General features: G+C 47.4%; 1 protein-coding gene across 1 annotated transcript; it reads right to left on the reverse strand.

Moving 5' to 3' along the window:
- Positions 1-4,188: 4,188 nt before the first annotated feature.
- HTR5A (5-hydroxytryptamine receptor 5A) lies at positions 4,189-10,069 on the reverse strand. The gene is made up of 2 exons (XM_035130269.2): positions 9,326-10,069; positions 4,189-4,521 (listed from the first exon to the last, which is right to left on the reverse strand). The coding sequence occupies exons 1-2, from the start codon at positions 10,067-10,069 to the stop codon at positions 4,189-4,191; spliced, it is 1,077 nt and encodes a 358-aa protein (XP_034986160.2).
- Between the last annotated feature and the right edge of the window lie 3,353 nt (positions 10,070-13,422).

Here is a 13,422-nt window from a genome sequence, read left to right on the forward strand (position 1 = left end):
TGCTGTTCATTTCAGGTGCTAGGAAACCAATGAATTACAAAGAATGCAAAACGTACTTTTCCATATATTTTATTTTCCTCCAATACTTCTAAACTGCACTTTCATATAAAATGTCACAAGGTGCTATACAGATTAAAACATAAAATTTCAATAAAAACATCAAACACATCAGTAAGAGCTGGTTGACAGATAATCTCAAGTTTGAAAGGCCTGCCAGAATAACACAGTTTTTTTTAAATACTCCGTTGGAATAATACTCCATCAGAAGACTTCAGATATTTAAAATTGCATAGCTGCAGATTATTGTCCAGAAATTTTTTATTAGTATGAGCCTGATTTAGTCATGATGTTCACTTTTCCTATACGTGGAGTGCATCCTTAGCACATACTTTGCAGAGAGTAGATTCTTCATATGTTGTGTGGCCCAGGACTCAGAACTGCTGGTATTCGTGGATGAGTCTGCTAACATGGAGGAGAAATGATTGGCTGCAGGAAACATTCATGGAAAGAACCTCCAATATCATTGCTTCACCAGAGGCTCCCTGGGAGGAAAGACCCATTAGCCAGAGCTGCAGAGCTAGAGGAGTTAGCCTTCCTCTTGACTCAGAGAACCCCTCCTCAGACATCTCTATAGTGTGTGAGGCAACCTCTGCACTAACCATCCAATTCCAGCTGGAACGACCTAGCTGCTCTGGAGAAATAGAACCTGAGAAATAGAACAGGCCTCCTTTAAGTCCCCAGATTTTTGTTCTTAGGGTGCCAAGCTCGATACACTAACCTGATTGCAGGCCTACACAAGCCTGCAACATACACTCACTTTTCTTATGTGATCGCAACCTTACAAAGGCAATTGAAAAAAATCAATAAATAAATCAGAAAAACACAGAGAGAACAAAATGTGTGGTAGGAAAAGAGTGGTAGGGAGAGTGGGAAACAGCAGTTTGCAATCCCAGCAGCCATTGCACTCACCCTGGGAGTGTTCAGGCGTTGTCAGAGAGCTGGAGATTTGGAGAGAGAAATAGGGCCTAGCAAGAGCACAGAGAGCAAGTGGAGGTGGTCTGAGAATGAGGGGAGGTGATCTGGAATGTGGTTTGAGAGGGAGGTGATCTGAGGAAGCAGAAGTGGCCTGAGAGCAAGGGGAGCAGCTTGCAGGTTAAGGGGCCTTCCTGGCTTTATGCATTTTTGCTTTTGCAGTTCCTGGGAACTGAACCCTTGCTTAAGTTGTGGACTTACTGTATTTAAACCCACAGGCTGTTGCTGGAGCAACTTTCCATACTCACTGCATTGGGTTGCCTTGTACAGGTATTCTAACCAGACTCTGTTAGATGAGCTCTGCAGTGAGCTGGCCATGGTGCTGATCTCTAGGAAACTACTGTAATCTGCTCTCCTAGACGGCACCTCCTTGGGGACTATTCCTAGGACAGTATTTATATATACTACTCAGCAGGGCTTGGCCATGGGATATATAATAATAATGTGCACAAAACAGAATTAATACAGCATTCAACTGCACCTCAGTATGTATGAAATATTAAAGGGTGAAACATGAGGGGAATTGTGGAGAACAACATAGCTGAAACCAGTTGACAGGTAGAATGGAATGTTACCTAGTTGTAGCTAGAACAGCAGGAGGTTTGTCTAGATACCGACTTATTATTTGCCTTGTATTCTTTCTCATTTTAATCTGTGTGCACATATCAATTTAAGGCCACTTGTAAGGCTTTTCCTGTTTGAGAGACAGTGCGGTGTAGGAATTAGAGTGTTGGACCATAGAAGATCATGGTTCAAATCCCCACTCAGCCATGAAGTTCAGTGGGTGATTTTCTTGGGCCAGCCACTGCCTTTCAGCCTAGCCTACCTCACAGGATTGTTGTGGAGATTAACTGAGGAGGGGGAGAGCCTATAGTTCCTTGGAGAAAAAGTGGACTATATATGCAACAAATGAATAAGGCAATTGAGAAGGTTGTGGTGGAACAACTGCAAGCATTCCTGGATGAGATTGATTATCTGGATCCATTTCAGTCTGGTTTCAAGCCTGGGTTTGGGATCAAATCAGCTTTGGTTGCCCTGACAGATGAACTTTATAGCGAAGAGGACAGAAGAAGCACAATCCTGCTCCTTTTGCTTGATCTCTCAGTGTCTTTTCATGCCATTGTCCATGGTATCCTTCTGGATGGTGTGGGATGTATGGTGGCTCTGTTACTTCTTTCAGCAAAGGGTAGCACTGGGAGAGTTGCTCTTTGCCCTCTGGTGAACATTGGAAGTGTTCATTGGGGGTTTCAAAGAGAAGTGTTAACAGTATGCTGATGATACCCAACTCTGTTTCTCTGTTACATCTGAGTCAGAATCCTGGACTGGTAACATGAAGGCAGTTTGTTGGACTAGATGAGGATCCATAAACTGAGTTTGAAGCCTGGATAGATGGAGGCCTCTTTGTGCAGGGCGATTCTCATGTCCAGGAGAAAGGCCAATTGCCTGTCTGGGATGGCGTTGCATTCCTGCTGAGGTCCACAGCTTGGGGCGAACTCCTTGATCCATCTTCGTCACCAGAGGCCCAGATGAACTCTGTGGCCAGTAGTGTCTTCTGATATACCAGCTGTGACCATTCCTAGACTTGGATAGTTGGACCACAGTAGTCCATGTATTGTTAACCTCAAGAGTTGGTTACTGCAACATGCTTCATGTGGTGCTGCCCTTGCATCTCATCCAGAAGCTGCGGCCAGTGAAGAATGCAGTGAACAGGCTGCTCACAGGGACAAATTACTGGCAACATGTTACTCCACTGCCGAAAGAGCTGCTCTGGTTCCCAACTTGCTATGAGGTTCAGGTTCAAGGTTCTTGTGTTAAGCAACCTGGGCCAAAAATACCTTAAGGATTGTCTGAATCCTTAACCACCGAGATCCTCTGATAAAGCACTTCTGGTGCTTCTGAAATTTGGTCAGTCTTTGCTAAGAACAGAACCTTTTGTGTGGCAGGTCCTACTCAGTGGAACTCCCTGCCACTAGAGGTTCAACATGTTTTTATCTTTGTAAACTGCGTAGAAGCCTACCGGTATCTTGGCTTTAAGCAGTTCATGGATTCATAAATAATAATTCACACAGGGGCAGGGGAGAGAGAAACAACCTGCCTCCCTCCCTCCCTCTGGGACCCCAAGCAGCTGTCCACCCCCTCCAGTCCTGCAGTACTGGGCTTCTTCTTCTTCTAGGATCCTCCATCCCCATCCCTCTAATACCACATACTGCACAGCCCAGAAGCAAGGAAAGGGCTGACCTGCAGGCAGGCTTCCCTGTACATGCATGGCCAAGCCACAGTGTGCTGGCCCACCTCTGTATTTTTACTGAAGTTTATAGTAACTTGAATTGATGGTTTCCTTGTAGATTTGTATTACATTTGTGCTTTTTAAAAAGTTGCATACCACTTAGAGTTTTATATATCAAGCAGTATAGAGATGGTTGCCGTTGGCATCCATCTGTCTTGAGATACCTGGTTTTCAGTTAATCAGTAAGTTCATGATCTAGAGTAGGGTGGGGAACCTCGAGTTCACGAGCAAAATTAGGTCCACCAGGCCTCAAAGTGTGACTTCAGGTGTGGGGCAGATAGAATAATAGAATCGTAGAGTTGGAAGGGACCACAGGGGTCATTTAGTCCAACCTCTAGAAATGCATGAATCCTTTGCTCAATGTGGGGCTCAAACCCACAACCCTGAGTTTAAATCTTGTGCTCTACCGACTGAGCCAACTCTTGAGATATAAGTGGGGCTTGGCCAAAAAAGGGCTTTGTAAGTTAATGTTTCCCCTCCAATAAAAGGGTGTGGGCATGAGAAGAAATTGGCATAGCTCATTACACATGGTGCCACACATTACTTCCCAGGGGTGCTCAGAAAAGTTATCTTCCACACAGCATTATTAGCAAGGGAAATCAGGTAATCCCAATAATAAAATGTTGCTTCTTTGTGCTGGGAAAACACAATCTTTTCACCAAGTAAGTGCTTCAGGAAAGAAGTCTGAATGCCCTGTGACAATTGAGCATTTATTGTGATATAAACTGATAATCTGGAAAGGCCTCACATGCCTTTAAGGAGCCCCCCCCCCCCCGGGAATGTCTCTTTAAATAATGTAGGGAAGGGGAAAGTTTTTAGAAAGGCCTTCCTTCTTCCTTTGCCCCCCCCCCCTCCTCCATGCAACTCGTTTACTGCTGCCTGGAGAAGAGGTTCCGGAAAGCATTGTTGTAGTTCTTGTTGAAGGCCGTATAGATCAGAGGGTTGAAGAAAGAATTGGAATAGCCGAGCCAAAGGAAAATGCTTTTCCAGAGCGGGGGTATGTCACAGGAACAGAGGGGGTTGATGAGTTCTGTGATAAAAAAGGGGATCCAGCACAGCACAAACACCCCAATGAGGATGCCCACCATGAGGGCAGCTCTCTTCTCTTTCTGCTCCCTCCACGTGTCTCCGTCCGTCTGGAAGGTGACTGTGGCGTGCCGGGCGGTGAACACCATCTGCGGCTGCTGGGAGGCTTCCTTCACCTGCCAAAGACAAACATAATCTTCAGACACACGTGTGTGTGTGTGTGTGTGTGTGTGTGTGTGTTTTGCTGGCCGGCCTGCCACCTGCCAGTTGCCAAACACGAAATCCTGTGTGCTGCATGCTAATTTGCAAGATGCTGTACAGCAGAGGTTTGCCTGGAGTTTTGCGGTGGGGTAAGAGTTCCAAGCAGGTGCACGCGCACAGCTGAACACCCCCTCATGCGGGGGGGGCAATATCTAGTGATCACATCCTCAATTTGGCTTGCACTCCTGGAGCATCCACCCTTCCACCCCCCCTCTTACCTAAAAAGACACCACACCTTACCTTACAGAAGGTGGAGGAGGAGGAGGTGGGGAGCCCCCCTGCAAATACCCAGAGCACTATCTTTTTCTGCTGGGGGGCCCCTTTTGCCTTGGGGGAAGAGGGAGAGCTGAACACTCAAAAGACCTCAAGTACTTTCAGGGCAAAGGGTGGGAAGGCCACCCGCTATCCAGAGCGGTTGTCCACCTTTGACTACCTCTAGTTCACACCACAACGCAAAAACTAACCAGCGAAGAGTTATGCAACCCCCCAGTGGAATGGGGTGACATTTTTTGCATCAGTCACTGTCACTGCCGGGAAAGGCCAGGGGCTGCAGGCAGCCCAGCTGCCCAAATGAGAAGTCCACAGTCCCTGTTGACAAGATCACTTGGTCCACAGGGAGGTGTTTTCTACCAAGTCAGCTTATTTAACTTGGTATTGGTGACACTGACTGGCAGAAGCTATCTGAAGGTCAGATGGGGGGTCTTAGCCCTACCTGGAGATGCCAGAGATTAAACCTCATACCCTATGTATGCAAAAGATGGGCTCTACAACTAAGATACAGATTCCCTGCCCTGGATGCCTGGCGCCCTACGAAAACAAGTTTTTACCCTGCCCCTCTCATTTGATGGACTATACATGGATCATGGATCACTGCCTGGTCCTGGCAAAGGGGCTTGAATAACTCAGAGAAGCTATGAGCTATGCCGTGCAGGGCCACCCAAGACAGACAGGTCATAGCCGAGAGTTTAGACTAAATGTGATCCACCTGGAGAAGGAACCGGCAATCCACTCCAGTATCCCTGCCAAGAAAACTCCATGGACAATAACAACAGGCATATAAAAGTCGAGTGCCTGGCGTGCTCTGGTCCATGGGGTCACGAAGAGTCGGACACAACTAATTGACTAAACAACAACACTAAAGTTACATCACTGGTAGATTGTATTTCCCCCCCACCTATAAGATTTCCAACGTTTTATTTTTGCCCCCCAATGTATTTTTCATATTGATACGTTATGTTGTGACTGCAGCAACCTCACACTTTTCTATAACGTTATGCATCCTTTGTGCGTTAGATAAACAAGCAGCATCTATGGCGGGAGGCAGTGTACTTAGCAGATCCCTTATACTGAGAATATCTCTGGTGTGACCGCAGTTGGAATACTGTGGGTAGTTCTGGTCGCCTCACCTCAAAAAGGATATGGCAGAATTGGAAAAGGTTCAGAAAGGGGAAACTGAAATGATCAAAGGATGGAGCAACTCCCCTACAAAGCATTTGGGACTTTCAGGTTTAGAGAAAAGGCAATAGTAAGAGGTGACCTGTTTTATAGAAGTTTATAAAATTATGAATGGAATGGGGAAAGTGGATAGGGAAAGTTTTTCTCCCTCCCTCATAACACTAGGACGTCTAATTAAGCTGAATGTTGGAAGATTCGGGACAGATAAAAGGAAGTATCCATTCATGCAGCACGTAGTTAAAACTAGGGAACTTGCTCCCACAGGAGGCAATAACAACTGCCAACTTGAATGGCTTTCAAAGGGAATTAGACAAATTCATGGAGCGTAAAGCTATCCATGGCAACTAGTCATGCTGGCTAAGCTCTGCCTCCCCAGTCAGAGGCAGCAATGCTCCTCAATGCCAGTTGCTGGACACCACAGTAGGGGAGGGTGGTCTTGTGCTTGGGTCCTGATGAAGGTTTCCCATGGACATCCGGTCAGCCACTGGGAGAACAGGATGCAGAACTAGATGGGTCATTGCTCGATCCAGTAGCTTCTTCTTATGCTCCGCAGCGTCCACTGATTCCGCAAAGCCTCCCCCCGCACCCCAATTTGTAGCTTCACCTGTTCTGTGATCTCCCTGGCCCCTTCACTCCTCCAAGCCTGCCTGAGTTTTTGTTTTGTTTTATCTTCTGGGCAGAGAGAATGTCAAGCCTTTGTGGTGTACTATGCCTAGCACAATAAAGATGCTAATTAAATGTTAAATAGGAGCTGCAGTATAATGTGCTGCTGGCCTGCCAGGGCTGAAGTTGCAAGATTAAAAAGAAGGAGGTGCCAGGTCCCAAAGGGTGGGTCACAGCTGCCTTGGTGTGGATCACTCCCCAAGTGTTGTGTATTGTCAAGCTGCCAAATGTAGCTGTTGGCTGCAAGATGGTACTCAGACGTGGAAGGCTAAGGGGCCAGGGCTGCAGAGGATCAACAAATGGATTCTTAATAAAGACGAGATTCAATTGGGATGTTCTGCAGATGAACCAATTGTTAACTGGTGACTTATGGAGTTTATGCAGAGACACTGAAAGGAGCCCTACCTAAATGGGGTGGGTTTCAAATGTTTGGCACTAAAATGAAAGTGTTAACTTCTGTAGAGCTCAGTTAACTCCCAAGGCTCATGGGAATGAAATACAGCTATATTTACATACAATATTTAGATATTGCCTTTCATTTTGGCCACATTCACACCATAGGTTTATAGCACTATGATGCCATTTTAAACAGTCATGCCCCCCCCATAAATAATAATTCTGGGAACTGTAGTTTGTTAAGGGTGCTACTGTTCTCTGAGTGGTTTAACAATCAATCCCTCTTCATAGGGAATTATAGCTCTGGGAGTGGAATAAATTCCTTGAGCTGAAGGAAAAGGGGAAGGCATGCAAAGTGAGAGGTTGATGTGCTTGGAATTGAAACTTTGAAGAGACGTAAATTTTGACATCACAATTTGCAAGATTATTCAAAAGGATTCAGGTGCTGAAACATTTATTTATTTTTTGCATTTGAGAAAGATAACCAAAGGTGGTTGTGTTACTTATTCTTGCAATTTAAAGTAGACGTGGCAGTTTCAAGTTTTGTGCTGTTCATTTTTTCTGCAAGACACCTGTTTTTGAAAATTGAAGTTAGCAATTGGCAGGCGGGTGATCAAGCAGTTAGCCTTGCCAAGGGCTCAAAGTAGCCTGGCACCATGCAAAGGTCCCTGGTTCAATTTCTCCCATCTCCAGGTAGCAGGGGTGCCAACTTGAATAAAATATTGTGGGGGCTCAGGTAAGCCCCACTCTGCATAATCGATCACATGACGCAGTGCACACACACAATTTGAATGGGAATGCCCGTAACCTTTGTGGGGGCCCAGCCCCCTCAAATATTTTATTGCACCTCGGAGTTGGCTCCTGTGCTAAGAAAGACTCCAGACTGAAAACTTGGAGAGCTTCTGCCAATCAGTGTAGGCAGCATAGAGCTAGACAGACCAGTGATCTGACTTAGAAGCCATTTCATTTGCCTTTAAAATGTTTCCCTATTTCATCTCTGTATAAATAAAAGCATCTGTTGATACCTGCCTGCTTGCCTGACAACTGTTAAAGTCACACTATCCTGTCTGTAAAAAGGTAACAGTTCTAGGATTAGTCTTTTTAGCAGCTATTGTGAGCTCTCCCTTAAGTGCTTTTAGGTAATGCACCCACAAGCAAATACAAAGGGCTTGAATTGTGTAGGTTCTTTTATGTGTGAAATGTATCTCAGTTTTCATCCTGTTTGCTTAATTAAGGGATTAATATGATATACGCATAGCAAACTCATTCTCCATGCATGGAATCTTATGAAACCAAAACTGCACACCCACACACAAGAAGGGAGGTATAAACAGGCTTGAAGAAACGGCAATGTTTGCAGAACTACAAGAAAGGTATTTTGCGCGGCTGTGGGAGAACTATGCAGGAGAGGGCAAAAAGCAGCTCATTGAGAACTGAGCAAGATCAGTGTATACGGAATGCTGAATAGATAGTAGGTAGCAGATTGGGGAATGGAATGGAATGGAATGGAATAACAGGGCATGGCTTGTTGGCTGGCTAGATTCCTGAACAAAGCAGCACTGGTCCATCCCCAAAGAGAAAAAGAACTAAAGCCCCAATTGATGTCAATAACACTGTTAAGATTAAGCTTAAATGTCTTTAGTGGGAGATATCCCACTAAAACCAATATGTGTCTTTTAATACTTGACACCTTCAAGTGTTCAAAGTGCTTCATGGATATTATCTTTGCAACAACCCTGTAAAGAAAACCAGGATTAATGCCTTCTTATTTCAGATTGAGCGGGGGGGGGGGGGAAGGTGATGAGAAGTAAGGCAGAGGGAACAATGACTACCTAAGGATGGCTAGGGAGTTCCTGGCTGAGATGAAATATGAGCCAAGGGCTTGTGAGCTCACACACTCAAGCAGCAGAGGGCAACAGCCATTGCATAAGATAAATAAATTCAGCAACTCACCGTTAGCCACTGTGCTCAGGGCTCAAAGTGGTTGGTAGTTAAAGCCAGCCACAGACATTTGGGTGCCCCTCCCTGAGTCAAGGTGTACAGTACACAAGGCCACCAGAAAAGTCCACAAGCGCCTCTCCCCCCCAAGCACAAACAACAGTAATAAATTACTGACAGCCACTTCACCCTGCCTAACGGAAGGTCCGCTGCGTGAATGGGCTGCCCTATTCCAGAGCAAACAGCAGCACCTGATGAAAAACTAACCTCCAGGGCTTCAGGTGTGATAGGAGTGATGGAGTTGCTCTTCCGGGATCCAATGCGAAACTTGGCTGCCTTGTAGATTTTCCAGTAGACAAAGAGCACCACACAGAGGGGCAGGTAAAAAGCCCCAAAGGTAGAGAAGATGGTGTAAGAAGGCTCCTGGCTGACTTGGCATTCCTCATTGCCCTCCGAATAAGTCTCCCCCCAGCCAAAGATCACCGGAGCCAGGGAGATGATGGCCGAGAGGACCCACGTCAGAGCAATCATAATGTTGGAGATGCGCCGGCGGGTCCTCAGGGTGTACTCTAGGTGGCGAGTGATGGACCAGTAGCGGTCCAGAGCAATGGCCGTGACGTTCCAGATGCTGGCCGTGCAGCACAGCACATCGCAGGAGATCCACACCTGGCACAGGATCCGCCCCAGCCTCCAGCGCCGCCCGGACAGTTCGTGGACCAGGCTGAGAGGCATCACCAAGGCGGCCACCATCACGTCCGAGATGGCCATGGAGGCCACCAGGTTGTGAGGAACCCTGTGGAAAGTGCGGACACGCAATATGGTCGCCAGGACCAGCACGTTCCAGAGGAAAGTGGCAACCACCAACATGGCCAACAGAGTCAAGACGAGGACGCTAAAGATAGACAAGGGTCCATGGGCACCAGGGTGGTCCAGGAGGGAGCTGGAGCCTGTCTGGTTGGATTCTGCTGAAGTAGTGACTGAGAAGCAGGTGAAGTTGGGGCACCAATCCATTGTGCAAGGATGAGCAGTAGAAAGTTTCGGAAGGCAAGGTGGAGTGAAATGCTTCTTCTGGTTGTAAAAGGTGGTGCTCCTTGTTATCCCCCAAGTTATATAGTTAAGGAAAAGCCATTCTTCATTGGGGGGCGGGGGTTGCCAGGTTTTTTATTCAATCCACAGTTTATCAGTTAGGCTGTTGTGACTTATCCTGGCTTGTCACCTGAGCTGGAATCTGTTTATGAAAACTTCATTGCCAGGAAAGGCAGAATTTCCATTTTGGCTGCTGTCTTGCATTCCTTACTGTCAATTTTTAAGTGGTATTTGTAGCTTTAATACTGCCTGGTTTGCAAACCTCCCAGAGAATATTGACTGGTGGGTAGTGATATGCTTTTATTAAGTAATGATAATAGCAATAATATTTCAGGCTCCGGAGCTCGGTCACACTCCTGGTTTGTGAAGCATCAATTCGGCAGGTGAAGGCCCAGGATACACAATAAGGGAATATTTGTGAGAGATTCCAAATTCTGTGTCGGAGTTTGCTGCATCTGTAAATTGAACCAAGAGAACCTGCATTAAGAAGAATACACATTCCGTTGGAGAATGCCAAGTCTTCTGCTTTTCTGAAGCATTTTTGCAATGTTAGAAAGTTAACACATTGGTTGCAGGAAGTTTAGGGCAAAAGAGGAAACAAGAGATAATGCCTTTACAGTGGAGGAAGGAGAAGAAAAAACCCTTACAAATACCAACAGTTCTGACTTTGTAGCCTCCTCTTCCCTCTCCCTTCACTTCTGTCTCCTTCTTTGAGAAATCTTAGATTTAATGTCATCTATTCTTGGTCAGGTCCATGCTTTACAGAAACAGATGCATTACGGGGGGGGGGATCCTGATATTGCCATATTTGCCACAGAGATTTCAAAGCCTACATAAACAGAATTAAGGACCCAGTCTTCCCTCCAGGGTAGATGGCAGGGCTCTCTACACAAGCCTGAGCCCCATCAATTTTAATTCAGGTGCTAAGCACAGACACCACCACCTTTGACATCTTTCTGAGAACACAATGGGGAAAAAACCCAACCCCAGCTTGGAAACTTCTAAAGATCAGAGTCAATGATAGCTCACATTTTAGACCAGGCTGACTATACTGTTTCTCTTTCCAGTGGGCATTTGTAATGCAATTGAGCATTCTGACCAGTGCAAATGTTGCCTGTATATTGCACTACAAAGCAACCAAGGCAAGCTCTGTTGGGTGTGAAAATGCACTCTTAGGGATCCCTTTTGCATCTTCCGCAAAAGCAGCTGAAAGGGGATGTTGGCCACTGCTTTCGCCAAAGCACTCCACTGGGGAAGCTCAGCATTTGGAACATCTGCAACAGGAGATCACCTTGGCTGCCCTGGCTGGGGCTTGACAGGAGATGTCGTTTGAAACATCTGCAGGCACCAGGTTAGTGAAGACCAGGACTTTTTTTCCAGTTGGAACTCAATTCTGGCACCTCTCAGGTGGGCGCCATTGCCACTCATGGTGAGTTCCACCACCTCTTTTTCTAGAAAAATAGCACTGCTGGAAACTACCCTACATAATGCCTGTGGGATCCTGGTGTGTTTGTGTGTGATTAGACAGCCGCGCCATGGGACAGAGACATAGGCTCACAAGGTTGATTGCACACACACACACACACACACACACACACACACACACACACACACACACAGAACAGACCAAAAAGCAAATCGCAAGTACGGACACTGCAAAGAACTCTGCAAACATGAGCCTTCCCCCAACCCCAAGTGTGTCCCAGCCCCACCAGCACCTTAGAGACTCACCGTGGATTGAGAGTCCCTCACTCTCATCGAACTGGATACCTTACATCGGATGAAGGTATCTTGCCACACTGCCACAATAAATCTGCTAAAGCTGAACGCTGTTGTGCGCCTTTGCTCTGGTCCATGGGGCTGCAGCCTTACCGTGCAGTCCTAAGCACGCTTCCTCGGAAGGAAGCCCCCTCGAAGGTGTTTAGGATGCCGCTGTTCACTCAGCAAGCCCCGAGGAATTCGATGGCACTTGCTGCCAGACAACAGCCTGAAGTCGGAGAGGCGCAGCGAGACTTTCTCTTTTTTTAATGCAGCGTTTCCAGGAAGGAAGACCCCACTGGATTCAACGGGGCTCGCTTCCAGGATGGAACACAGGATCGTGCGAGCCTCAGAGAAAGCCACGTTGGATTCGGTGGGACCTCCCTACCGTGTGTTTTTGTGTCTACACACAGGCTAGCGCTGCAACGCGGTTCTCTCTCTGCGCCCCTTCCCCCCTCGCACCGCTTTATTTGGGAAACCGCGCCCGATCCACGCGATGGCAATACCTGCCGGGGCGCCTGCTCTGCGGTTCCAGCGGCTGCAGCAATGGGAAGCCGCCCTCCTCCTCCTCCTCCTCCAAGTCCGCCGGCTCGCTTCTATGCTGAGGCGCGCCCATCAGCTGACAGCGCCCGCTCGGCTCCCCAAGGGCTCCACGCGGTCAGGAGGGCGCCTGGTCCCCGGAGGGGCTCCCTTCATCCGCGCATCGCGCGCCTTCCCGCCTGCCTCCTCTCCGACCTTCCTGTTCCAGGCAGAGAGAAAGGTCTCCCCAGCCCCGCCGAAGCTCTGCGAGCGCCGTCCCTCTTCACTCCCACGGCGTTGGTTTTTCGGGGGGGGGGGCCTCTCAGGCGCTCGCCGGGATGCGCCGCAACACTTTGGTCCTGGAAGCCGCCTGCTTCCTGCTTTGCTCCAAGTAATAGCAATCTTCAGATATCCAAAGGGCTGTCATGTAGAAGATAAGCAAGCTTGTTTTCTCTTGTTCCGGAGAAACAATAGCGGGGAAGAAGATTCCGGGGAAGAAGATTCCGACTATGACATACAGGGAAACTTTCTGACAGTAAGAACAGTTAGACAGTGGAAGGGACTCCCTCGGGAGATGGCGGACTCTCCTTCCTTGGAGGTTTCTTAGCATAGGTTGGATGGTCATCTGTCATGGATGCTATAGCCCTTCTCCAAGGGTTAGGGCTTTCAGGCTTCCCACCTCTTTTTGTACACATTAAAACACATACTCGTTGCAATACAACAAACAGTTCTGCAAACAACATCACAAAAGCAAGGAGAAATTGATGGGATGATGAAACTCCACAGAGGGGAAAGGCCTGAGAAAATTTAAGGGCGTTTGCCTGGTGCTGGAAAGAGAATGGTGTCTGGGAGAGATCTGCCACCTCCACAAATGGGTTGCCATATCAGAAACTGCCCTCTCCCCAGTCATCAACAACTTCACTTCCACTGTTGATGGTGGGGCAGTCTGAGAAGACACAGGAAGCTGCATTGTCATGAGGTTTTGGGGGGGTTAGGCTGAA

This window comes from Zootoca vivipara, chromosome 12 (genome assembly GCF_963506605.1).
Source record: "Zootoca vivipara chromosome 12, rZooViv1.1, whole genome shotgun sequence".
In the NCBI taxonomy this organism is placed as follows: domain Eukaryota; kingdom Metazoa; phylum Chordata; class Lepidosauria; order Squamata; family Lacertidae; genus Zootoca; species Zootoca vivipara.